Source organism: Trematomus bernacchii, unplaced genomic scaffold, assembly GCF_902827165.1.
Source record: "Trematomus bernacchii unplaced genomic scaffold, fTreBer1.1, whole genome shotgun sequence".
NCBI classification, from domain to species: domain Eukaryota; kingdom Metazoa; phylum Chordata; class Actinopteri; order Perciformes; family Nototheniidae; genus Trematomus; species Trematomus bernacchii.
In genome coordinates, this window is record NW_022987722.1 from 27,304 (window position 1) to 53,255 (window position 25,952).

At 42.3% G+C, this 25,952-nt stretch overlaps 2 protein-coding genes across 3 annotated transcripts; one reads left to right on the forward strand and one right to left on the reverse strand.

Annotated features, from left to right (window-relative positions):
• Positions 1 to 15,738: 15,738 nt before the first annotated feature.
• On the reverse strand, positions 15,739 to 18,232 carry oip5 (opa interacting protein 5). Of its 2 annotated transcripts, XM_034144347.1 has the most exons (6): positions 17,995 to 18,232; positions 17,656 to 17,722; positions 17,457 to 17,579; positions 16,937 to 17,018; positions 16,180 to 16,225; positions 15,739 to 16,134 (listed from the first exon to the last, which is right to left on the reverse strand). In XM_034144347.1, exons 1-6 carry the CDS (start codon positions 18,152 to 18,154, stop codon positions 16,064 to 16,066), a joined length of 549 nt encoding a protein of 182 aa, XP_034000238.1. In that variant the 5' UTR covers positions 18,155 to 18,232; the 3' UTR covers positions 15,739 to 16,063. The 2 variants fall into 2 exon arrangements, with proteins under 2 accessions (XP_034000238.1, XP_034000239.1); XM_034144348.1 differs by having other exon boundaries at positions 15,739 to 16,225.
• Positions 18,233 to 18,713: 481 nt separating this feature from the next.
• Positions 18,714 to 25,947, forward strand: nusap1 (nucleolar and spindle associated protein 1). The gene is made up of 12 exons (XM_034144351.1): positions 18,714 to 18,869; positions 19,019 to 19,087; positions 19,652 to 19,846; positions 20,655 to 20,817; positions 20,983 to 21,066; positions 21,172 to 21,284; positions 23,120 to 23,170; positions 23,252 to 23,421; positions 24,899 to 25,059; positions 25,150 to 25,266; positions 25,400 to 25,505; positions 25,596 to 25,947. Exons 1-12 carry the CDS (start codon positions 18,795 to 18,797, stop codon positions 25,681 to 25,683), a joined length of 1,392 nt encoding a protein of 463 aa, XP_034000242.1. The 5' UTR covers positions 18,714 to 18,794; the 3' UTR covers positions 25,684 to 25,947.
• The last annotated feature ends 5 nt before the right edge of the window (positions 25,948 to 25,952 follow it).

The window sequence follows — 25,952 nt, forward strand, 5'->3', positions numbered from 1 at the left end:
ATAAGCAAGAACATTTAATTTTTATTTGTACAAGGAACACACATTCATTCAATTCATATAATACAAAAATAAAATGTAAAAAAAGATGTGAGACCTGGTGTAGCAGGTCAGTCCGATTCCCTCATACTGTGGCAGGCAGAGACAAATGAATGCAGCTTTCTTTGAATAATATCTTTAGTTTTTCATTTTTAAATATTTGAGGATGCTTAGGTTTTGGGAAGAATTATTTCTGTACAGGTTCAAATGTTTGGCATTGTGTGAGGAAGTGCTGCTCTGTTTCCACAGCAGTTCCTTCACACTGTTGGCATGATGATCGCTCCTCTTCTGACAGCCATGTTTTTTTGTACCTGCCTGTTTCTATGGCCAGGTTGTGAGCATTCAGTCAGTACATTGTCAAAATGTTTCTATGTTTAAACTCTGTTGAAGTCTTTCTTTTGTCGGGCTTAACAGGATTAAATCATCTGCATAAAGCAGGAATTTGATCCCTGTTTGTGAAGTGTGAGACCAGAGGCCTGTACTACGAAGCCGGTTCAACATAACCTGGATATGTTTGAGTTACCCGGTTTACCTGATCCAAAACAAACACGCTCTCGCTAAACGGTCCTACAACGCTGGTTATCAACTCGTTAACTCAAAAGGGGCGGGGTTAGCAACATTTGACCAATCACAAACATGGAGAAGCATACTGACAGCGCAGGGTCATACTTCCTGAATGAAAAGTAAACTATAATATTAGACAAATATGAAGTTAAACTTTAAACATCCATGACTTAAACACTTTATCCAGGATAAAAGCCACATAGTTGCACCTGCAAGTATACAGAACAGCTGGTAAAAAAAAAAGTGTTTGAATGCGTACCAGTGGTGGTTCTAGACCAATTTGACTGGGGGGGGCCACAATAAATGCAGGACAAAAAAGACAAAGACAGTATGAAGTAACTGCGCATAAGAAAACAATGCAATACAGTTATTGCTATTTGTCTTAATAAGTGAACAAAGCAGTGTATTATATTCCATTATTATGAGTGTATTTAGAAGAAAAGGCTGTGTATTACGAGTGTGCCCGCATGCCAATTCTGTGCATATGCTCCTCATGCCTGAAGCTTGCACACAGAAATGGACGAGCCACTTGAGAAAATCCAGAAAGCTGGACACAGCTTGGGCAAAGGGGAACACAAAGGTGTGGAAGGGATACGCCCCGTCTGCCACGTTATAGAACGTAGCAGTGCCCTCGTCACAATCCAACAGCACGCCTACGCGCTTTGGATTGGGATTGACCAGCACGGTCTCATTGCTGTTGTGCCAAGCGGACAGCTTGACGTTGAACCACTCGATACACCAGGACTGGTCGTTGCGGCCCAGTCGACTGGTGGGACCTTTGCGGTCAATGCTTCTGTAAGCCAAGCCTACGCCAATGAAGTTGTTGCAGCTCAGTCGCACTTCCCAGTAGTGGCGGCCTCGAGAGAAACTCTGACGAGCGAGCACCTGGGAGCAGACCGAGAAGCGTTCAGGGCAGTCGGGATAGTCTGTGTGTTCATCTGACACCGAGGCCTTAGTGAAGCCCTCACTCAGAGCGATGCGTTTGTGGGCCGTCTTTGGATCCAAAGTGAGAACTGTACCATCTGGTAGGGACAAAAAATCAACATTTTCACGACAAACTTTGTTAATACTATAATAGGGGATGATGCCTCCTACAATCATACACTTACATTTCAAAAGTTCGGTTCTTTTTTCAGCAGATGTTATGCTTGGTGGAATGTCCGACATTTCTGCAACAGAAGACAACAAATTAATTTGTCTTCAGGCTAAGGGAACAAAAGAAAACAATTGAAAAGAGCATCTTAAAAAATGGCATCTCCAACGATTACCATTTAGGTCTGTTCACAGGTGTTGAGGACGACTAGTGAATGCATAGGTGGACACGTTTAAAAAAGAAGGCAGACTGGCTAATTTCCTGTTTGCAATTTAGGTAGAAGGTTGAGAACATTTGTAGAATAAAATCATCTAGTACAGCTGAATCGATTTGAGTTTTTCTTACTCCAAAATATGTTGTCATAGTAAATCAGTAGAGTACTCTTTTATTGAATGGCTTCTACCTGGTTTATTAAAATAAGGTGGAGTACTGCTTCTGGGTTGGATTATCCCACCTAAATCCAAGAGGTTTTCTGTTGAGCGTTCTTCATTCTTTTGTCCAATATTGTCTTTTGCAGCTTTGAGAGGTTTTGGTTCTGAAGATAAAAAAAGATAGTACATTTGTTATTTAACTGCAGTAATCATTCTGAAGAGCTGTCAAAGGGATATTTCTGATGTTTTGAAACAGGGTTTGTATAAAAGGTGCAGGAGAAAAAGGTCAGAACACCCCAGTCTGAAGAAACATACAGTATATTGAACTGCTGTGGACAGTGGCAGCAGCGAAATCTATTTTAGCCATCTAAAAAATAAATAAAACGTGTCTGTCTCGAAGCTGGGGACGTGCCAACAGCCATCTACTGTATGTTACTATAGAGAAATAAAACTTGCCTTCACTTCAAAACTATCCCTTTAAGTCTTATTCAATTGCAAATCAACATGCACAATTAAAACATACTTCTTACACTGAACAACAAACAAGTACAAGCACATCACACACGTTTTCTCTCATTGATATAAATGGGGTGGACAAAATATTAATAACAGGTCTCAGTAGGACACATTAAGAGTTCAATAGCACCAAAACTACCACATCCAAAATGACGTTAAGTTGAATCAACACCTCCTTAAAAAAAAACGGAATATTATAACTTTCATAAAAAGGTAGAATTTGTTGCGAATAAACTTGTGTTATCCATATGTGGGACTAAATATAGACACTTTCTTACTTTCAGACTTCTCCTTTGGGCCTGCTTTGTGTTGAGAACCTGGACCTGTCCGTTGCGGCTCTGAGAGAGGGAGAAACAAAAGAAAAGGAACATGTTATACTAATAATAATAATACATTTGATTTATATAGCACACTTTAAAAACAACGTCACCTCAAGGTGCTTCACAAAGCTATAAGGAGAAAATAAAAATAAATAGAATAAAAATATATCAGATACTAGAGCCAGACGCAATCCTCATGTGTTCTTAAAAGCCCCTTGTTGTTTTCAAAACATACATCATAAGGCAAGTGAGAACAATTAATTCTGGTGATCCATTTTTTTTCAATCTTAAAAAGGAGTCTTATTATGCTCATTTTCAGTTTAAAATGTGTATTTTGTGCCTCTACTGTGACATGTTTACATGCTTTAATGTTCAAACAGCTCTTTATTTTTTAAGTGTGTCAGAGAGAAATGTTTTCTCAATATAGAAAAATTCGGGCCAGAAAAGACGTGAAAAAGTGGCCCCTGGCCGGGCCAGGCCGGGCCGGGCCGGGCCGGAACTAGGCCTAGTGGAAGCGCAACCAAAAACGAGCACGGCACGACACGGCACGCTTAAAGCGAGCTCCGCGCTGTAGTGGAACTGCGCCAGGATGCTGATTTGGGGCACTTTTGTCCACTTTCCCTGGTGCTAGAAACTCAAGTCAGGCATCCCTGGAATCGTCTCAGAGTAGATGATCAATGGGGCCTTGTTTTTACTGAAACATGAACAGAACATGTCAGGAGAACCGGTTCCCGGTTACCGGTGCCCCCTATAACAATACAAATATTTAGTCAAATCTAAATGTTGGATTTTAAGTATAAGATACCTAAAAGTAGAGATCCTTTATCACGCTCTTAATTCAACTAATCAACTAATTCAAACATTGAGAGTCTGACACAATCTGAACATCTCTGTTCCCGGAAATGCATCCACGAAGGAGCCGTGGAGGACCCATCAGTGTATCCTCGGTTATAGCTCCTCCAGAGAGCCTCCTCGACGCTCGATCCAAATCGTCAAAAGTAGTGACGTCAAGAGCAGTAAACCAACGCTTAAAATGAACAGACAAATCCCTCGCCATCTCCACATGTTTGATCTTGTTTTTGCTCAAAGGACCTAAAACGCTGTTGATAGGCCTCTGGCACCAGTTCATATGCTCTAAGCACCGCTGATTTTATTTTACTATAGCTAGAGCTATCTTCCAGACATAAAGAGGAATATGCAGACTGCGCTCGTCCTGTGAGAACACACTGAAGCATCAGAGCGCAATCCGCATCAGGCCAATCTCTAGCCCTAGCTACACGTTCAAACAACAAAAAACGTGTCGGGATCACCTTCATTAAAGTGAGGCAGCAAGCGCAGGTTATTAACATCAAAGTGATGAGGAGACCTGGGCACCTGTTCACCCTGCCCCTCACCGGACAACGCGCCATCTCTGAGAATAGCCAGACGATGTCCCTCCCACTCTATCATGGCTTTCTCACATTCTTGTCGCATCCGCTCCACTGTGATTTCCTTTTCCCACTTTATTTTTTCGTGTTCCTGCTGCAACAACAACATTTCCCTCTGCTGCTCTGTAGTATATAGTGCCGCGCACATATACCATCAGGACGTTACTGATGTGGTGCGGCTGCGGAGTGATACTGGGTGTATGCAAGCCCGCATCTTGAACGCATGTATGTATCATGGCTGAAGACTTGCTAAGTAAATAAAGATGCCTCATACAAAGGTCTACGGATATCTTATTACTCTCCATGACCGGCGGTCAACTATATAGCATAAAGGACTATTGCATGGTGTCAGAAGTCGGTCCAGTTCGTCATTTTGCCGGAGGTAAACAGATGAAAGTTTTGTTAGCCTAAAGCCTAGCTAACAGGTGCGGTCCCCAGAGAACGGGAGTCGCAATATTTATTTTGGAAGAAAGAAAAAAGAGAGAGATGGATCGATTCGAATTACCATCTCCACTGGTACTCACTGGCAACTTGGGAGAAAACTGGCGACGATGGGAACAACGCTTCCAAATCTACATGACCGCGAGTGGTGCAGACGGTAAGGACAGGAAGATTAAAGTGGCCATACTGCTGCATGCACTAGGAGAGGAGGCTCTTGAAGTTTACAACACGCTAGACATCGCACACGGTGAAGATGAAGGTGAAGAAGAAGATGAACAGACTGTTAATGATATTCTAGCAGCATTCAGAGCCTATTGTCTGCCGAAGAAGAACACGGTGTTTGAGAGACATCAGTTTTGGGCACATCCTATGTCAGGTAACACCACGATTGAGAAATATGTGACTGAGCTCAAGCAAAAGAGCAAGGATTGTGAATTTTATACCACAGAAAATGACATGATCAGAGACAAGATTGTGTTTAGTATGAATGACCAGAGACTGAAAGAGAGACTTTTAAGAGAACCTAATCTCACATTAGAAAGGGCCATAGACACCTGCAGAGCTGCTGAGACGGCCAAAGTTCAAATGCTAGCTATGAATGCAGCAGCCCAGGAGATGTCTGTACTTGCAGTGCACAAGAATAGTCGACAAGGACAAAAGACACGCACACCGCCTATACAACGTACACAAGACAAAGACATGAAACATGCAAACAATGTGATAAATCACACCAGCCAAGACAGTGTCCAGCATATGGAGTATCCTGCCATAATTGTGGAAAACGGAATCACTATGCAAAAATGTGAAGCCCAACATCACAAGACAGTACATGATGTTTCTCCGGAAATAGACACCCTATATATTGGGACAGTGAACATTGATCAGCTGAAGTCTAAAGCTGACAAGTCGTGGCATTCTAATGTAAATGTTGACTGCATGTGTGTCAAGTTTAAGTTGGACACAGGAGCAAAGGCCAACGTCCTGCCACTGGAAGTATTCACAGCGATGACCCGAAAAGCCAGACGTGAAAGAAGAACACACCTCAAACTACAGCCTACAAAGACAGTGCTGGTGGCATATGGAGGGATGAGATTGAAGCCGGAAGGGGTGGCAACACTCAAATGCTCCACTCCCAAAACACAGGCAAGTCTGACATTTTATGTTTCCAGGCACTCATCCATTCCCATATTAGGAAACGAGGCATGTGAAGAACTGCGCCTGGTGAAAAGAGTGGACATTGACTCAATAGAAGTGAAACATCCCACAACAAAAGAGGAGCTCATAGCTCAGCACCCAACTGTCTTTGAGGGTTTAGGTGAGTTTGCTGGAGAATATCACATCCACACTGACCCCAAGGCGACACCTGTCATACATGGCTGTAGGAAAATACCACTGGCAGTAATGGACAGACTGAGAGACACTCTCGATGACTTGTTACAAGCTGATGTTATTGTACAGGTAACTGAGCCTACACCATGGGTTAATAGCCTGGTGATCACAGACAAAAAAAGACAGAAAAAAAGTTACGGGTTTGCTTGGATCCCAGTGACTTAAACAAAGCTATACTCAGGCAGCACTACTCCATTCCAACGACCGATGAAGTTCTGTGCAAACTAGCTGGTAAGAAACTTTTCACAGTGCTGGATGAAAAAGATGGATATTGGCAAATAAAGCTAGATAAAGAGTCATCCCTACTGTGCACATTTAACACACCATGGGGGAGATACCGCTTTAAACGTCTTCCATTTGGGATCAAGTCAGCAAGTGAGGTTTTCCAGCAATGCAACTGTGAGACATTTGGAGATATACAAGGGATCCACATCATTGCAGATGACATGATAATTGCTGCATCGTCAGAGAAAGAACACGATGAGATATTACAGAAAGAGATAGCCAGAGCAAAGGAGGCTAATGTAAAGTTCAACAAAGACAAGATACAGTACAAGGTGAGCAGTGTCAACTACATGGGCCATACTGTCATTTCAGAGGGTGTTAAAGCAGACAACGCTAAGATCAAGGCTATCACAGGCATGCCAACACCAACTGACAAAACAGGACTACAGCGATTGCTGGGCATGGTAAAATACCTAGCTCAGTACATCCCAGGTGAGGCCACCATATCAGCACCACTGAGACAGTTGTTGAGAAAAGACAGTGTGTGGCTGTGGCAGCACGAACATGATGAAGCAGTCAAAAAACTGAAAGATGCTCTCATTACAGCTCCTGTACTCAGTTATTTTGACCCAAAGAAACAGCTCATCATACAGGCAGATGCATCCAAAGATGGTTTGGGGGCATGTCTAATGCACGAGGGCCACCCAATTGCCTATGCATCAAGAGCACTAACACAAACAGAAAAGAACTATGTTCAAATAGAAAAGGAACTGTTAGCAATTGTCTTCTCTGTTAAGAGGTTCCATCAGTATGTGTACGGATTGAAAGTGGATGTGCAGTCAGACCACAAACCTCTGGAAAGCATTCTGAGAAAGCCGCTTGGAGCAGCTCCTTCCAGACTCCAACGGATGCTCCTCCAGCTGCAGCGATATGACTTGAATGTCATCTACACACCAGGTAAAGACCTACTGATTGCAGACACACTCTCACAAGCTGTCACACATGATGAACATTCAACAGTTGATGACATCACAGATGAGAAAGTTGTCTATGCTCTGGAGCCAACAGATGCTTTGAGCACTGAGATGCTGCAAAAGCGGAACAGCTAATGATGAAATACTACAGCTGCTTCAGGAAACACACAGACAGGGCTGGCCACAACACAGAAAACAAGTACACACTAAACTGGTTCAATACTGGCCTATCAGACATACTCTGTCAGTAATAGATGAGATAATGTTTGCAGGTGACAGGATAATCCTCCCGAGCCCGATGAGAAGTGAAATGCTGCAAACATTACATGTGGCTCATCAAGGAATGCAGCGGACAAAAGCACTGGTACTGGTCAGGTATGTCAAGAGAGATAGAACAAATGGTCGAGAATTGTGGGACATGTCAGCAGTTCCAGCCCAGAAACCAGAGGGAGCCTCTGATATCACACGACATTCCTGAGCTTCCTTGGCTCAAAATAGGGGCTGACATCTTTGAAATAAAAGGACAATCATTCCTATTGATGGTCGACTACCTGTCAAAATATCCTGAAGTGCTTAACATTAATGACAAGACTTCACACACTGTCATTAAGAAAATGAAATCAGTCTTCTCCAGGATAGGAATACCAAAAGAGATAGTGTGTGACCATGTCCCATTCGCGAGTCAAGAAATGAGGAACTTTGCAGAATCATGGGGCATAAAACTCACTCATTCCAGCCCAGGCTATGCACAGTCCAATGGCCTGGCTGAAAGGACCGTACAAACTGTTAAACATGTTCTTAAAAAAGCACAACTAACGAACACAGACCCTCATCTTGCCCTGCTCATCCTGAGAAACACACCTGTAACAGGCATGCAATACTCACCCGCACAAACGCTCATGGGGAGAGTGCTAAGGAGCACCTTACCGAGCTCCACCGTGGTGCTTCAACCTGCGGTGCCTAAGGATGTTCACTCGACTCGAGAATCTACAGAGGAGGCAGCAGCAGTATTATGACAGAGGAACGAGGCCGCTTCCTGAGCTGCAACCAGGAAGTACTGTTCACATGGAAACTGAACAGGGTTGGCGTCCAGCTTTGGTCACTGCACAGAGAGATGAGCCACGTTCCTATGATGTTGTCACATCTTCAGGTCAGCACTACAGGCGCAACAGGAGAAATCTGAGGAAAACAGCACACGACGCCCAAATGGACCCAGAACCTGACTTACCTGAAGACAATCAACTATGCATGCCAGATGCAGACACATCAGAGACTGTTGAATGTGAAATGTCATCACCGCAGAGCACAAGAAGAACCAGATGTGGCCGACTTATTCGACCACCTGAGAGATACAAAGATTTCCTAATTGGCTCAGGCTAAAGGTTGTGATAAGACAGTTAATACGTTAAAATCCTTACTCTATTTGCTAAAAAGAAAAAGAAAAAAGAGAAGAGTAAGGTGTGTTGTTTATATACAGGATTCATGTTTATATGAGGATGTTGGAGTGATATACACTGATTCTAAGTTGACATGTTAATGCTCATACAAAATATAATTCCATATATTCTTATGTTAACAAGTGAACAATGTTAATATTGAGACCGTTATAGAATGTTTACTACAGCAAATGTTATATGCAACTTTCATTGTAAGAAAGGAGGATGTAGTATATAGTAGTGATGACGAGATGAAGCCGAGGCTTCGGAGCGTGTGTCGAGTAATCGCCGAAGCTTTCTGTGAAGCCTGTGTCGAGGCTTGTATCATTTGGGGGCCAGTGACGTCATCGATGACAAACGAAGCCTCGTTTGTCGATACCACGTGACTGCTTCAGGAAGCGATTCAGATCTTGGCGCGAGCTTCTGACAGATAAAAAGCCATGGGATTCGATTCAAGATGTGTGATCCTTGTGAGAGGAAAACACTTGTCGTTTTGCCAGTTTTGGTTGTACGATATTTTTGCTACTTGCAAAGTTAGAATGGAGCCAGCTAAGAAGAGAAAGACTTCCCCTATGTGGGAATACTTTGATCAGATTTCACACAATAAGGTAAGGTTTGCATACATGGTTTATTACAACAATGTATTATGTTAGATTTTGTATGGTTCATTTTTTTACTTTTTCTATTTCATTCAAAGGTGAAGTGTTTATTGTGCTCCAGGGAACTGGGGTACAGTAACAATACTTCATCCATGCTAAGGCATTATCGTGCCATGCATGAGATGAAGGAGGGACATGCAGGTGATGCAGGTGGACCTGCTCAAGGTTTGTCATTTAATATTTTGGAATAATATACTATAATTTAACCATGTTAACTTCACTTTATCATGCAAATAAAAGAAAGTTACAAGATACTCATTCTTAACACAGCTTACCCCCCCCAGGTACCAGGCCTACCAGAAAACAGGATCTGGATGAGGCCTTGGTCAACCTGATTGTGAAGGATACACAGCCATTCAGTGTTGTGGAGGATGTGGGATTCAGGGCATTTGTGGCCTTATTGGATCCAAACTATGTCATCCCCAAGCGACAGGTGTGTAAGACTTCATGTATAGAGCAAAATTGTTTATTTTTTCATGGCATTTGACAATTAACCAGTGAATTAACCATCCCCTCTTTTAGGCTGTTAAGGCTATGGTGGAGGCCAAGTATGCTCTAGAAAGGAGCAAGGCCATAGCTGACATGCAGAAGGTGGTTGCAGTGAGCTTGACCTCTGACATGTGGACCTCCATCAATATGGATGCCTATCTGGCTGTAACCTGCCACTTTGTTGACGACAACACACGTCTTAATTCTGTGTTGTTAGGGGTCCAACAATTTCCCCAAACACACACTGCTGAAAACCTGGCCAGAGTGAAAACCTCCCTCATGGAGGAATGGGGAATCACAGACAAGGTCACTTGCCTTGTGACGGATGGTGCAGCCAATATGATCTCCTGTGGCAAACACTTAAAGCTACGTCATGCAATATGCATTGCACATACACTGAATTTGATTGTCAAAAAATCTCTTGACATGACCCCTGTGCTGAGTGATATCCAGGCCAAGTCAAGAAAACTGGTGGGATTTTTCAGGAGCAGCACCCTTGCTAAGGTATGTGCTTTGACCTTTCTTAAATTGGTTAATAATTAATAATAATCATAATGCTATGTTTGTTACTGCTACTTTGACAATTAAATAAATCTTTAATTGTGTGTTAAAGGAGAAGCTTGTATCGGTGCAAAGGCAAATGGGAAGGCCCACACTGAAGCTCCTGCAAGAGGTGGAGACCCGCTGGAACAGCACATATCACATGCTGCAACGTCTGGTGGACCTCAGAGAGCCAGTTGGTGCGTCATTAGCCAGCTTGAACACTGACATCACCACACTGACCTCTGCCGAGTTCACCACCATAAGTGGGTGCCTCTCTCTGCTGTCCGGATTCAATGATGCCACCATTGAGCTGTCTGAGGAGAAAAATGTATCCGGGTCCAAGGTTGTGCCCCTCCTCAAAATGCTGGAGCAAATGCTTCAAGAGGAGATGGCAAAAACTGCAGAAGCAGTGGCAAAAGAAATGGGAGAACACCTATTAAGGCAGCTAAGAGAGAGGCTCCACACACTCCAATCAATGAGCATAATGTCATTGGCAACACTACTGGACCCTAGGTTCAAATTGATCGGGTTTTTTAGCCCTTCAAAAGCTGCAGAAGCCACAAAAAGGCTTGTGGCTGAATGTGGTGCACTGATCCGAACACCTGAAGATGTGCAGCCAGAAGAAAATCTATCCACATCTCAACCTGAACAAGAAATCCCAGGTAATTTTATTAATTTTAAATCAATTTGAAGTAATTACTACAACATCCACTGACACTCTCCGTGTATACTTTTCAGGAAACAAACTCTGGCAAAAATTGGATCGGACTGTAAAGCTGTCCAGAAAGACCAAGAATCCAACAGCTGACGCAACTGTTGAAGTCCAGCGGTACCTGGCTGAACCAAATATCGGACGCTTGGAGGACCCTCTGAACTACTGGCAGACACAAAGACATGTGTATCCAAACTTATATACACTTGCTGTCACTTTCTTGTGCACACCTGCTTCCTCAGTCCCGTGTGAAAGGGTATTTTCAAAGGCAGGAGAAGTTGTGTCCAAGAAAAGAAATCGCCTAAGCCCGAAAAGTGTGGAAAAAATATTGTTTTTAAACAAAAACCAATAAAATTGTTCCATGTATCACAAGCATTTTCACTGGCCTCTGCAAAGTCACACAAGCACATTCACTGGCCTCTGCAAAGTCACACAAGCACATTCACTGGCCTCTGCAAGTTACACAAGCATATTCACTGCCCTCTGGCAAGTTAAACCCTTGTTCTTTTCCAGTTTTCGAACATATATTGCTTCTTTTGTCTTTATAGAAGGCAGCAGACATTTACATTTATTTATGTATAGATGTAACAAGATACTATATTGACACTGTTTTTATTATTATATACAGTCATTTTAAAACACTTACTGGTGTAAAATTCTGTTCATACAGGATGACAAATACATTTGACATCTTTTACCTTTTTGTATCATTATTTCCAGTATTTTTAGTATGTCAAAGATTACAAATAATATGTGGCTGTTTTACACCTGTTCACCAACAGGGGGTCTTGTGAGCACATTAAGCCCATGATGAAGCTTCATGAGATGAACCTTTTAGCGAACCGATTTGCTGGAAAGCTTCAAAGCTTCATGAGGCTTCATCTCGTCATCACTAGTATATAGTGCCGCGCACATATACCATCAGGACGTTACTGATGTGGTGCGGCTGCGGAGTGATACTGGGTGTATGCAAGCCCGCATCTTGAACGCATGTATGCAGTGGCGGCCGGTGGTCTTTTTTTTTGGTGGGGCTCTTGACGTACCGTAAGTGACCTACCCGGGGGGTCCGGGGGGTTTCCCCCCGGAAATTGTTTTCGAGAAATGACCCCTTAAATGATGACTTCTGGTGATGTTAGAGGGGGGGGGAAAGGAGAAATCGAGGCTTAAAAATATGAGAAGACTGATCAATACCTCCATAATCTTCAGTGTGGAAAATATTATTTATCAACCTCAACATCTACTACTTTACCAGGAATTTGTGTTCTCAGAACTGGTCTGTTTTTTTCTTTCTTAAAACTGTTCATGTTTTATGAACCAACACCTTCACCAAGTAGCTTTACAGTGAACTGCATGTGAGATATAAAATTAATAGCATCTTTTCAGTAGCATTAATTATAAATATTTAAGTGGTTCAATACAAGTCACTACAGCATTTCAAACTGAACTGTGAATAAATGCAATTTAAAAAAAATAACCACAGCACAAAATGTCATAAATTGTGTTTTTTCTTTGTTTCTCTGAGGATTATTTACAAACAGGCTTATTTACATATAGCAATAACTCAGAAATGAAAAAGCTACATCGTCTAACACGAACAACCAGTTAGCATAATGATAATATATGTGTTATGTACAATGTAACTGGCAAGGCTAGAGCAAGAAAGAACATAAAGTTTGCAAAAGGTTTAAATAACTTCAAGTATCTGTCTTCAGATTACGTGGAGGTTTTAGTCCGATGGGAAGCAGATTTTAAGCGACACCGAAGATAAACCAAAAATGTGGTGGAGCTGCAAACCGTGTAGTGTTGCTGGGACAGAACAGGAGCTATAACCGTTGGAAAATACATCACAGACAATGCAACAAACGTGGAGACAGAACAATCACTTCTGTGATAAATGCCCACTTATTAATAAACTTCTAACAACCATGGGAAACCTCCTCTCTACATATAAAGTGATATCCAAGCATGGGAAACAAAAGACAGCATTTACCTGTTTGCATCCAGCTAGCCAAGCCTTTCTTGTGTACCAGCTACTTGTGAAGCCTCGTGTATAAATGTTGTCTTTTTCACGAGATTGCTGCGATATATTCAAATCGGGTTGGTCCGGTGCAAGGTCTTTAAGCAACAATTTATCTGCCAAACTTCTCCTTTCGAAAGGATTGGAGATTAGCTCTTGAACAGAATTAGCCGGGGACCGAGGTCCGGAGACTCCACCTGCACACGAAGCCATCCTCATCAACTACTGCGTCAACCGGATACGAGTCACTGTCCAAACTACTCACAGACTGCACTGGGCGCTGACATTGGCGCCTGGTGACCGTCATCTTTGACGACGCTGATTGGCTGAAATTATATTTTCGCGGCATAGTTTACACGTTACAGATAGCAACAGTCAGCTGCTAGTGGCTGATGCTGCACTGGTTGAAGGCTCCTCTCTTAGCGCCCAGACGAGAGAAGGTGCATGGGCAAGGCCAGGCAGGAAACATGTGACTTATCAGTAACTTTAGACATCGTAACACAATTTTAAACGAGATTTTATTGTAGATTATACATTTTACTGATACCAATTATATAATATTTACCTTGTTCATTAAAAATAAAAATAAAAACATATATTTTTTTTTAAACATATTTTTTTTTTTTTATTTTAATTTTAATTATTATTTTTATTTTTTTTCAATATGGGAAGAGGTGGGGCGGCGCCCCTAGCGCCCCTATGGACCGGCCGCCACTGCATGTATGTATCATGGCTGAAGACTTGCTAAGTAAATAAAGATGCCCCATACAAAGGTCTACGGATACCTTATTACTCTCCTTGACCTGCGGTCAACTATATAGCATAAAGGACTATTACAAAAAGAAAGTACACTTGCCTGAAAACGAGGTTTTAACAAAACCCCCTCTTCCTTTGCAGCAAAAACTCCCGTCTCCCTTAACGTCGACACTATAGTCTTTTATGTTGTCTTTCACCCTTCTATCCCCGACAATAGACACAGCGAAATGCTCAGCAATTAAGAGCAGCTGCTCCCTTGAAAAAGTGCCAAGCAACTCCTGAGACGGAGCTTCAATAAATGCCTCTACGTCAGCCATATTAATTTACAACGACCCCTCACCGGAACACAACACCGGACATTTAAACCGAGAGATGAGAAAAAAAAAGGAAAAAAAAACACAAAAACGTATTATGCTTATTATGCGTGATGCGTCCAAAGTGGAACAACACTAATGTTCTGATTGGAGTTTCCCCACTAACTCACCATCCCACTGACTAATCTCCTCCCTAGTCTTCATGCAGTTACTTGTGGTGGGTATTTATGCACCGGAGACCGCTGGCCCAGCAAAGCGACTAGCAAGCTAGCAACACTACTGTGACCACGGCCATGCTCCCAAGCCGAAGCTTCAACCACTTTCTCCGCAACACTACACACCCCGCTCAACAATCCCAAGGGAACCGCCGCTTAACCTGCCAGGGAAAACTCCGCACCGCTCCGCACTGCTCCACCTGCAACGCACCAACAAACCCCGAGAGAAAAAGGAGAAAAAACAACAAAACAAACAGCTGACCACGGCTAAGAACAACTAGCAACCACTCTCCCGAAATATAATACCAAACAAATCAAAGCCTCACAAAGTAATCAAATATGTCCCCAAACAACGATCTGAAATCTAATGTCCTTCCCACAACGAGCCGAAACAAAGAAACCGGCCGCACTGCAAACGCGCTCCCAACAAACTTTATACCCGCGCACCAACTCCCAACACAAATCTTACCTATCCGTTGCTGTATCACAGATAAAAGAAGTGGACGAGCCCCCATCTGTCATGGCCTGGCTCTTGGCCATAACAAAAAGCGAGGGAAGGACGAGAACATATATGAAAAATATATTTATTAACAAAAGTTTAACGTAAACCAAAAAAAACTAACACAAAGGACAGGCAAAAAGGCTAAGCGACGTGGCTGCTCCGCGGTCAGGTCCTCTGCGGGAGAGAGAGATCGAGACTCTGCCTCCGGCCTCTTTATCCTCCGCCAGCCGTCAGGTGTCCTTAATCAGGGCGTCAGGTGTCCCCAATCAGGGCGTCACAAGCAGAGGAGAAACATTAAAGGGCCATGCACACCACAGGAGACAACAAGGCAGGGGTCGTCACAGACAGTCTCTGGTTTAAACAGGAACATTAATAACCCTGATTTAATATGAGCTGCTGTAGAGCTCTGTTCTCCTCTCTGATTCCCGTCAGACCGTCAGAGACCACAGGAGCACAATCTCAACACTGACAGGTTTTTGTAACAGAGCGTCACAAACTCTACACTCAAGTTGAAATGTGTCACGCTGCACAAATACGCAGGTGATATGAATTTAACATTTTCACTTCCTTCGTGTTGCCAGGCACGGATCTGGGTCTTTGCATTGACTACACTTTTCAAACCTTGAAAACACCACATGAAATTTCAAGCATTTTCAAGGATTTCCAGCACCCGTACAAACCCTGATTAATGATTACATTGCATGCTGTGTGATAAACCCCTTTAAAGAAATGAAAGTGATGGTGTTTTTATTACCTTTATTTACAGAACAGAACATACAACAAAGATACAGACAAACATAAGACAGATGCTATCTATAGCACACATCGGAACAAGTAGATTTGAAAGAAAGTGAACATTTGTGAAATAGGAAAAAGCATGTACACAATCTAGGATGATATACAATTAATGAAATCTTCGATGCAAATGCATATATGTATTGTATGTGCAGTCCCAAACAGATTAAAAGAGATTAAAATATCAGACAGAAGGAATGTGTGATTGTTGAACTACAATACCCACAATGCATCTGCAGCATACACAATCTATGATCTGCAGAGATTCATTAAATGAGTGAGCAAGGCTGAGGGGAAGATATCGGAGAACAGATTGAAAAGCAAACATGAACCCCAGCCTGCGACCTCTAGCTGACAGAAACACTCCTGTCGGCCAGTCTGCTCTTAATGTTTGAGATCTGATCCAACTGCGCTTCAAACAGCTGCTGCGTCTGCGATAAAACAGATTTGTGTTATCAGTAGAAGACACTTGCTTTTCTAGCCTGGATTTCCTTTACACAACAGTCCTTTGCTGCACCTTAAAACATTGATGGCGTGACAAACAAAAAACACTCAGCTTTAAACCTCAATTAACCTTTTTAACAACATACTCTTCAACGTATAAAAATTGTATACGGACATGTCACTTTTAAGTCCTTTTTAAAAGACATTTACCAGTTTCAAGTTACCACATCTTGCAAGTATATAACCTATACAACCTCTGGTCTAGGCTGAGGTTAAAGGTAGGGTAGGTAAGAATGGAGAAACCAGCTCGAGTGCGCTAGAATTTGAAAGTACGCAGCCGAAAATCTGCCCCTTCCTTCAGACTTCCTTACAGAGCCCCTCCTCCAACACACACGAACGCACACGTGACATGACCAATGAGGGCACGAGATAAGTTTGTGCACGAGATGGAAGGCTGACAGGCAGGTAGGCCATCCAGTTATTTTAGCCGGGCCGGCTCAGATAATTGGTCGTGCTTTTTACAGCGCCACAGATGACATTTTTTAATGTATTTATTGTCAAAGCATTTAATGTATTCATTGCTATCGGGATGTTAAGAGCATTCCATGGAATATAACAAAAAGTGTTTCTGAAGTGAATTACCTACCCCACCTTTAAGTACTGGGATTTTACATGCAGAAAAACATTTTGACTCTCACCTCATTCATGCTCTCTCTGAGGGGCTTCATGTCGAATGTAAGAGTGGAGGCTTTCACCATCGAGCGGCGATTCAGGATGTAACTGCAGAGGAAAGACAGGAGAGGAGAGTTTTGAATGAGCAAGTGAAATCAGTCACTTATGCATGTTTACTCAAATATAAACCAAGATCATGATTTTGGCATCCCCACAATTAAATGTACATTATCGACCGTGAAATGCATGCTTTAAATGTGTGTTCCTGAAGTAAAGGTAGTAAAGTAAACACAGCAAAATTCAGGTAAACAACAGCCCTATTTTAGGTCTGATTCTAATGCAAATAGTTGCACAACATGGAAGTGAAAGCAAATAATGATTTTGGCCATAACCGTGCAGCCCTATCCCTTATGTAATGTCCAAAACACAATTGAGCAGAAATTGTCTGTGTTTCGTCTCTAACCTGATCTTTAAAAACGCAGAGCATGCAATGGACAACAGGTGTTTATTTGAGACAGCGGTAAACACAGAAGTCAATATGCTCACCAGCTGATGTTCTTTTTTTGGAGCAGGAACATGGAGCGAACAGCAGCGAGAGAGGGGGGAGCGGAGTGGATCACTGAACCCACAGCGGAGCCGCAGCCTCGGCATTTCAGAGAGCTGGAGATGCTGAAAGCAAACAAACAGCTGTGAAAACATACAGGAAACGGGAAGATAGGTCATCCAGGTTTTTTTATGTACTCACCACCTCGCCATTTTCCCTTTATGTCCTGACTTCATGGCATCACTGACCACCACGTCATCGGTCACTCCTGAAGGTTCAGGAGCAGACAAATGTGGATTAATATTATATTACAGGGAGAGCACAGTAAACCTGCAAAACACACATGGACAGGTTTGTAAAGCAACACTAATACATTAAAATACCAAAAAAGACCTTAGTACTTCTACTTTGACTCAAGTACAAGATCTGAGTACTTCTACTTTTGTACAAGATCTGAGTGCTTCTACTTTGACTCAAGTACCAGATATGAGTACTTCTCCCCGCTCTGATTTTAACTGTATAGATAGATAGTGAACTTACTCAAACACACGATCGAGTCCACACACTCCCCACACACACTGAGGGAGTCCCCCAGCACGGTGTTGCACTGCAGACAGTGGAGAGTCATCCTATGTGTGTGTCCGTCTTCTGCACACATCTCATCTGCACGGGCGATTAAAAGACTGCCATGAAACTCCATCTTTATTCACTTTTACAGAGCTTTGTTGTCCCGCTTGTGGATTTGAACCAAAAACAACCCGTCTTCTTCTTTGGTTTTAGAGGCGGTGCGTTGCATTACCGCCCACTACTGGTGATAAAACTAACTCCTCAAAAAAAAAGCTATTATAACCTTTTATTTTTATTTTATTCAATTACATAATTGATTTTGTATACAAAACATTTGAGTGGTGGACATATAAAGCAATACAAACATTTAAATAAATAAATAAAAATACAGTTTTATATTTCACACGAGTGCCTGATTGGCTGCGAGGCACATCCAAAACATGAGAGAAACGCCGATTTACTAGCAACAATCATCTGTAAAAATGTAAATAAAGAAACCTTAGCCTTAAAAAACAATTGTTTAAATTATTTTAAACGTTGAAAAATTAGACCAACCGTTAATCGATGAACGGATAAAATAATGTCAAAAATGTGCCATCTCTCTGATTGGCTGCGAGGCACATCTTGTCAGACACGGGAGCCAATCAAACGGCTCCTCCTGCTGTGTTTTGAATCGCAGTATTTTTTAACCGTCAGCTCCTCCACACCTCCCTCAGAAACTTAACGTGTGTGCTGGTTTTCTCTTATAATACGGAATAAAATATAACAAAACCATGGATTTGGACTCTATGAAATATGCCGATCTGAGAAGCATCGCGAAGGAGCTCGGGCTTAAAGGGAATGTGAAGGTAATGGAGTTGTAATGTTTACATTAAATCAGAAATAGATGTTTTTTTTCAACTGTGTTAAGGCTAACGGTTACTGGAAGCTAACGTCTGCATGTGTGTACCTGGGCGAAATATACTCAATAACATTACGTTTCTTTCTGCTAAAACAGGCTGACAAACTCCTGAAAGCGATCAAGCAGCATTATCGTCAAGAAAAGGACAAAGAGGAGGAAGTGCAGGTAATTTAACCCTGACAAATGACACTGTTTTATTGCTAAATCTGCCTTAAATCATGTCCTTTTTTTATTTAAACATCGTACATAGCCTATATTGTTCTCACATCGTACCTAATTTCATTAAAATGTAATACAACTGCAACTCATTTGCACACTCGTGCCGTGTATAAAGTATCCTTTGTTTATATGTTTTAGTAGTAGGTCGATTTTTTTATAATGTACTGGGACTTTTTCTGTCTCTTTTATATTGTACGATATATATCTATAGATATATCTTTCTACTGTTATATATATATATCTGTATATGTATGTACAAATCTGCAAATACTTTTTGGTCTTACGTTTGTTTATAATAGTGATTGGTAACTTATTTTGTATTATATTGTACATAGAGTATCTATTGATATACATTATCTTTCTACTGTTTATTTTTATACTTTTTTTAATAAAAAATACATGTATACATGTCTTGTTAACATTCTGCTTTAAAAATGTCCCAATTTGAGACCCACACAGATCTTAATATGTATTGTGTACTCATTGTTGTATTATTCTGGTGTTTTTCAGGAGCAAGAGAAAGATGTCCCTGCTGCTGTTGAAGAAGATGAAGCTGTGACACAGGACAGTGTTCAGGATGAGGAAGAGGTTCCCTGCCCCACTGTGTTTGTGAACACACGTCGGGGCAAAGGGAACGGTACCAAGAGAAAACTCTCTGATACTGCGACCGTGTGTGAGGACAAGTCACCTCCAAGTGACGCCCAGGTATTTCACACCATTACCTACTCAATGCACACATTGTATAGATATCATTGTTGGGCAGATTTGTTGAATAGAATAAGAAATGGTAAATGCTCTGCTCTTATATTATATAGTGCTCTATCAGGTATTTTCGACCCCTCAAAGCGCTTTACATACTCTGAATCATCCCCCCATTCACACCTCATTATGCAGAGCAGTACCACTTGCTCTACTTTGCCTCAGTGCCACACAGTGTCCGCGGGGTCTTAAAAAGTATTAAAAGTTGATAAATCAATTTAGCGAAAATGAAGGCTATTAAAAAGTATTAAACGGCATTTTCCAAGGTATTAAATGTTGTAGCTTGTTTTCAATAAGTATATAAATTGTCCAAAGAGGTTGTATTCTACAGTGTGCCTGAATGTAATCATTGCGTAGGTGTGTAGTGTGATTCTGTGTAGTTTATTTATGGCATCCCGTTGGATTTGACGTCACCTGAACAGGACATCGCACGCTCACTGCTTGATAGCGCGCGAAGGTCCGTTTACGCCGGTTGTTAAACAACATCGTTATGGGGAAATGCAAGTCTGCGTCCAAATGGTTGGAAGATAAGGAGGAAGGACAATCAATACTGTATATAGTCAATGTGAGGTAAAGTGTGTCACCAATGTAACCGGTTAAAACTCCAAGTGGCGATGAATTCTTAAAATGTATGGAAAGGGTCTTAAAAAGGTCTTAAAATGTCTTACATTTGACTTCAGGATTCCTGCATATACCCTGTGCCTGTACTTTTTGCATTCGGGAGAATTAAAAATTGTTGTTGTTCCTTTCAAAGGTTGACACTGTAGTGGCTTCATCTGCTGCACCCTGTGGGGCTTGGGGGGCTAAGAAGAGGAAAGTGTCCTCTGCCAAGGACTCTGAACAAAGTGAGACCGCGCCTCTTCAGGAGCCCCAGACCTCTGAGGTTAAAGATGAAGCCGCTGTGCATGATAACACGGGTCAGTAGTTACATATTTTTACTGTTAAATTATGTTTGCATTGAATAGCATGTTCCCTCTGACAGACAGAAGCAACATGTCCGTTTGTCTTCAGAGATTCTTGACTCCAAATCCGGTTGTGAACACATACTAATCCTTTATTTGACTTACTTAATATCTGTACAGAAAAAGCTCAGAAGGTGGCCAAAGCCGGTAAAATCCCTCGACTGCAGGCTAAGAAAAAGCTGATGTTGAACCCTGTCACTCCTAGTAAGTACTTTTTTCCTCCTCACATAACAGAAAGACAGTGATGTCCCCCCCCCCCCCCAAACCCTCCAGTTAACTTTTGTAAATGTCTCTTCTTTTTTTTTTTAGACTTCAAGAAACTCCACGAGGCAAATTTCAGCAAGATGGAGTCCATTGACTCTTATGTCCAGAGAAAAAACAAACAGATGGAGTCTCTAAGGAGCTCAGGCAAGGAACTGAAGGTACCTTCAAAATCAGACTTTGTTAATCATCCAGATCAACTTAAAGGTCCCATGTCATGGCCATTTCTACTGATCATAATTCCATTGTTGAGGTCTACTAGAATAGATTTACATTTGTTCAATGTTTCAAAATCACATTGGTTTCTCATACAGCATCTCTGTATAGTATGTGTATTCACTCTCTGTCCTACACGCCTTGTTGGAGCTCCTGCCCCCCCCTCCCTATGAGCCTACTGTGCTCTGATTGGTCAACCACCGTTACAGCGGAACATCAGTGATTATGTGTTACAATGGCGTTTGTTAGCAACCAGAAAATGACACCAGTAATGACAAACAGATGAGAATGCTGCGTGGGGTCTGGGTGCGGGGATCGCTGCTCCGCCCTGTGGAGCTCGAGGAGCGGACAGTGTGAGCTGGGTTACTAGTGTCATTTCCTGGTTGCTGCGTGGGGTCTGCGAGACAGCGAGACACCGCGGATCTAAGCCTGAGCACAGCCAGGCTGTGAGTTTGTGTGTGTGTGTGTGTGCAGAGCTCCGCAGATTGGTCCATTTGGTCGGCGTTACGTCACTATGACCCGGAAGAAAAAAATGGAAAAAGAAAAATGTCCAACGAGGCATTCTGGGGCAGCATAGACAGGTCTTTTCTGTGTTAGAGTTTTACTCGCTACAGGGTAGGGATCGACCGATATGGCTTTTTCAAGGCCGATACCGATTATTAGTAATCAAGGAGACCGATAACCGATATTTGGAACCGATATACATTTGCAGTAAAATCTGAAAATCTTGGTGTCAAAATGTAGAATAACACAAACTCCAACACAACTTCTTTGAAATGCATTTAAGCATATATTATGTTTAATGGACTTTTAAAAATCTTACAACTGGTTTCCTCTCTGCCCTTTTCTTTAGTGCAGCCATCTGCAATGAGTTGGAGAGAGACAGAGAGTTCAAAGTGGGGCTGCAGGCTGACATGCTTAACTAACAATAATGCTTAATTTATTATATCAAAACAATGCCTGTCTATCTAGCATAAAATCCCAATAAGCTGCTAGCAACTGCAAAACACTAGTGCTAGCTAATGTTTTGCAAAATATTAAAAGTGAGGCTATTACAGTAGACCTAACGTTAGTCTAGTAGCCTCACTTCTAATATTTTGCTAAACATTTGCTAGATACATGTTGGCTAGCTAATGAGCTTCACATATCAACCTGAAAAACTGCGAGGCTCCACTCGCAGCCCCCCTCCGCACCACAGTTACTCCGCTGCGAGACGCTGCACGCACCCCCAACTCTGACTGACTGAAACTGATAGAATTGGATCATAAGATCGTGGTGTTTTTGCAACTTCAACAAAGGGGATTGGGATGTTTATTGAACTTCGGCTTTCAACTGACTTACCTTCGAAACACATGTATGGCTCTGCCGCTCAGCGCTGCTGCTTGCCTCAGCCTGTGTCTGCGAAGGTAATCTGAGAAGGTCCCGCCTCTCTGGCTCCCGCCCGGAAAATCTTCAGTGTTGATTGACACTTCAGTAATAGCCTATCAGATAGGGCTGTGGGCGGGACATTGCTCGTGTACAGAGTGGTGACTGCAGCCAGAGAAACGGCCGCATCAGAGCCAAAGTTTTATCGGCAATTTGATTTAAAAAAGGCCGATACCGATAATCGGTGAAATGCGGAATATCGGCCCCGATAATCGGCCAGACCGTTTACATGCAGAAAAAGCTACATAACACACAAGGGGACGGGTAATAACCGGAAAAGCATGACATGGGACCTTTAAATGTTTACCTGATGAGAACCTGCTATGTTGTTAAATGGTTTTGGTTTTGTTTTCAGACTCCGTCAGACAAAACTAAACTGCAGCAAGTTGATGCCAAAACTAAAGTGGTGAGCATGACCTCCAGCTGCCAGTATATTGATCACATCCTGTGCAGTGAAGGTGCTCACCTGGGTGTGTTTATTCAACAGAAGGTGAGCGAGACTCGTGCCTCCATGTTCAGCCCCATCCTGCCGAATAAAAAACCAGCAAAGGACAAACGCAGGAACACTGTGCTCTCTGCCAGTAAAGCTAAACCTGCAGGGAAGGAAGCGGCTCTGTTCAGACCGTCTGTCCTCTCCACGCGCAGGATCAACGTTCGGTGAGGAGCTTTCTTTGGACTTTGGGACAGAAATGATTGCAAAAGCCAAAAACAGTTCATAATTTCAGGAACTTAAGCAAGTAGCTAGCTGTGTCTGGGGATGTTTTAGACCTCTCAGCCTCTCTTGTATGAATAAATGGTTTCCTCTCTTGGCCCTCTCTTTGCAATAACAGGCTTGCAAGAAGTTTGTGTTTGTAGTGTTTAATGTTATGGCCTCGCTTTGAAACCATAACAAACGCAAGGGATAGAGAGGTTAAGTCCCGCCCATCTACTTCCGACCCATGGGACCTTATTTCAGAAAAATTATGCATTGAAGTCAATGGGGAGAGAAAGATTATCTCTCGATGCCGTTTGAATTGTGCCACGAATTACACATATGATGTTTGTCAATCTTAAAAAATCATTTCCATGTCAAAAAAGTCACAGTTTGTCGTAAAACTGTTGAAATATAAGACTATGAAAAATGCGCAACTAGAAAGACTACAAATCCCAGAATCCCGGTCCCGCATGCTGGCTCTTAGGAACCGACTAACTCCCCTTGTGTGTATGTACAGCTCTCAACATGCCCAGACTTGGAGTGATTTTCACCTCTTTTAATACTTTTCGCCTCATTCTGAAAGAAAGAAGTTAAATGTGCCAACGTGACGGCCGTCTTGGTGTGTGGTGCGAGACGGGAGATGTAGTTCATTGAGCGGTTTCACACAAAAACGTGTTTTACGACACATTTTTTTTTTTTTGACTTGCAAAATTATCTTTTAAATTGACAAACATCATATGTGTAATTCGTGGCACATTCAAACAGGATCGAAAGATAACCTTTCTCTCCCCATTGACTTCAATATGTGGGGGAAACTTCTGTGTAGCAATGCATTGGGAGTCACCGACTCAGGAAGGAGACACGGTGAGAGTTGGAGCTTTGATGTCAAACACTGATGGGTTTATTCAGAGTATTCGGCCGGAGGATTCACATCACAAGTCAAAGAGTCAGAGGTTCTGACTTCACGGTAGAGTTGCCACGTCAATCCTGAAGAGCCTCTCTCTATGCTAGACCTTTTAACTGGTTCACAGAGAGAAATCAACATCTCTGAAGGAGTAGACTAAACAGCTGGGAACACTGAACCACCTGCGTCCGACACTCATGGCCTCAAAGATTTCACATCTTAGAGTCCACAAACACCGATAAAGAAGTGCCTCAGCGTTCTCACAACAAGTACCATTCGTGCCAGACAAGTTGACCGGTCACAAACTGGTGACAACACATATGGCACCAATGCCTTTCCTTAAAGGAGATAACAGACGTCAGAGTAGATCATAAAACGTCACAGAGCAAAAGGTTAGATATCTAGAAGAATTATTCCTTAACACAATACATAATTTTTCCGAAATAAGGTCCCATGGAGGTCCCCCGGAAAGGGAGGGACTTCGCCTCTCTATTGACAACAAGAAATACTTTTACATGTGACACGTGTGTTTGCAGGTTCTCAGAAGCCACTCATGACAATGGGAATAAGAAATCTCTGGTGAAGACGCCGGCGCGCATGACTCTTTGCGTGACCTCGAGCACGCCTAAAAAACCCACCACTGCTGAGGGAGAGAAGCCCAAAGCCGTCAAGACTTTCTCTGCCACAAACACTTCAGGTAACTTTGCCTTTTAAATCCTAAACATTACATCTACATATAGTAATGTATAGAGTGATTGCTTTAACTTTTTCCTACTTGAATCCAAAGGAGCGTTTGTTTTCACGGGCAACACGAGTGCTTTGATTACCCCCGGGAACCAGAAGAAGCCGACCTTTGACCTGAAGGCCAGTCTGTCTCGTGCCCTCTCTTACAAGCCCCACTCAGGTACAAAACCACGTCTAATTTCTTTCCTGTTTCCCTGAAAATATACTATTGCTACTAGACGAACAAACCCCCCATGTTTTCTGTCACAGAGCTTTGAAATAGCTTTTTAAAACACGTTTTTTTTTTTTTTAAGGTAAACTGAAGCCGCTCGGAGACGCCAATGAAAACCCGGCAGCAAACAAGTCGCTGATCTCAAACTCTCATCAGAAAAACTACAAACAGCACCAGGTCCAGACACGGTATGTTCAACATTAAAGCACACACTTATATCAACACGTATGTCTTACAGCGTCAGTCTCTTACGGATGTTTGTGTTTTCCATATTCCAGGGGGGACAGGAGAGGGAAGCACGAGGAAGGCAGGAAGCAGAAGAAAGAGAATCTGCTCGGGGCCAGAAGAGGCCTCGTCATGATGTGAAAAAAATATCCCGCTTGTTTCTATACGTTTTGTACAGCTTGTTTTCCATTGTAAATATTTTGTTTTCTGCAGCTCACGCTTCTTTTAGCCCGCTGTTAGGAAGCTCTAATCCTCTGCTTCTATCTTACCTAATGTGTTTTTAGATCTGATGCCGTAGTTTACAGCTCTTAATGATGCTTTTATGTATTTTGACACCATTGTACTGGTACTTTTGTTATTAAAAATTTGATTTGCCGACTAATAAAAAGACATTGATACTAATTATTCCC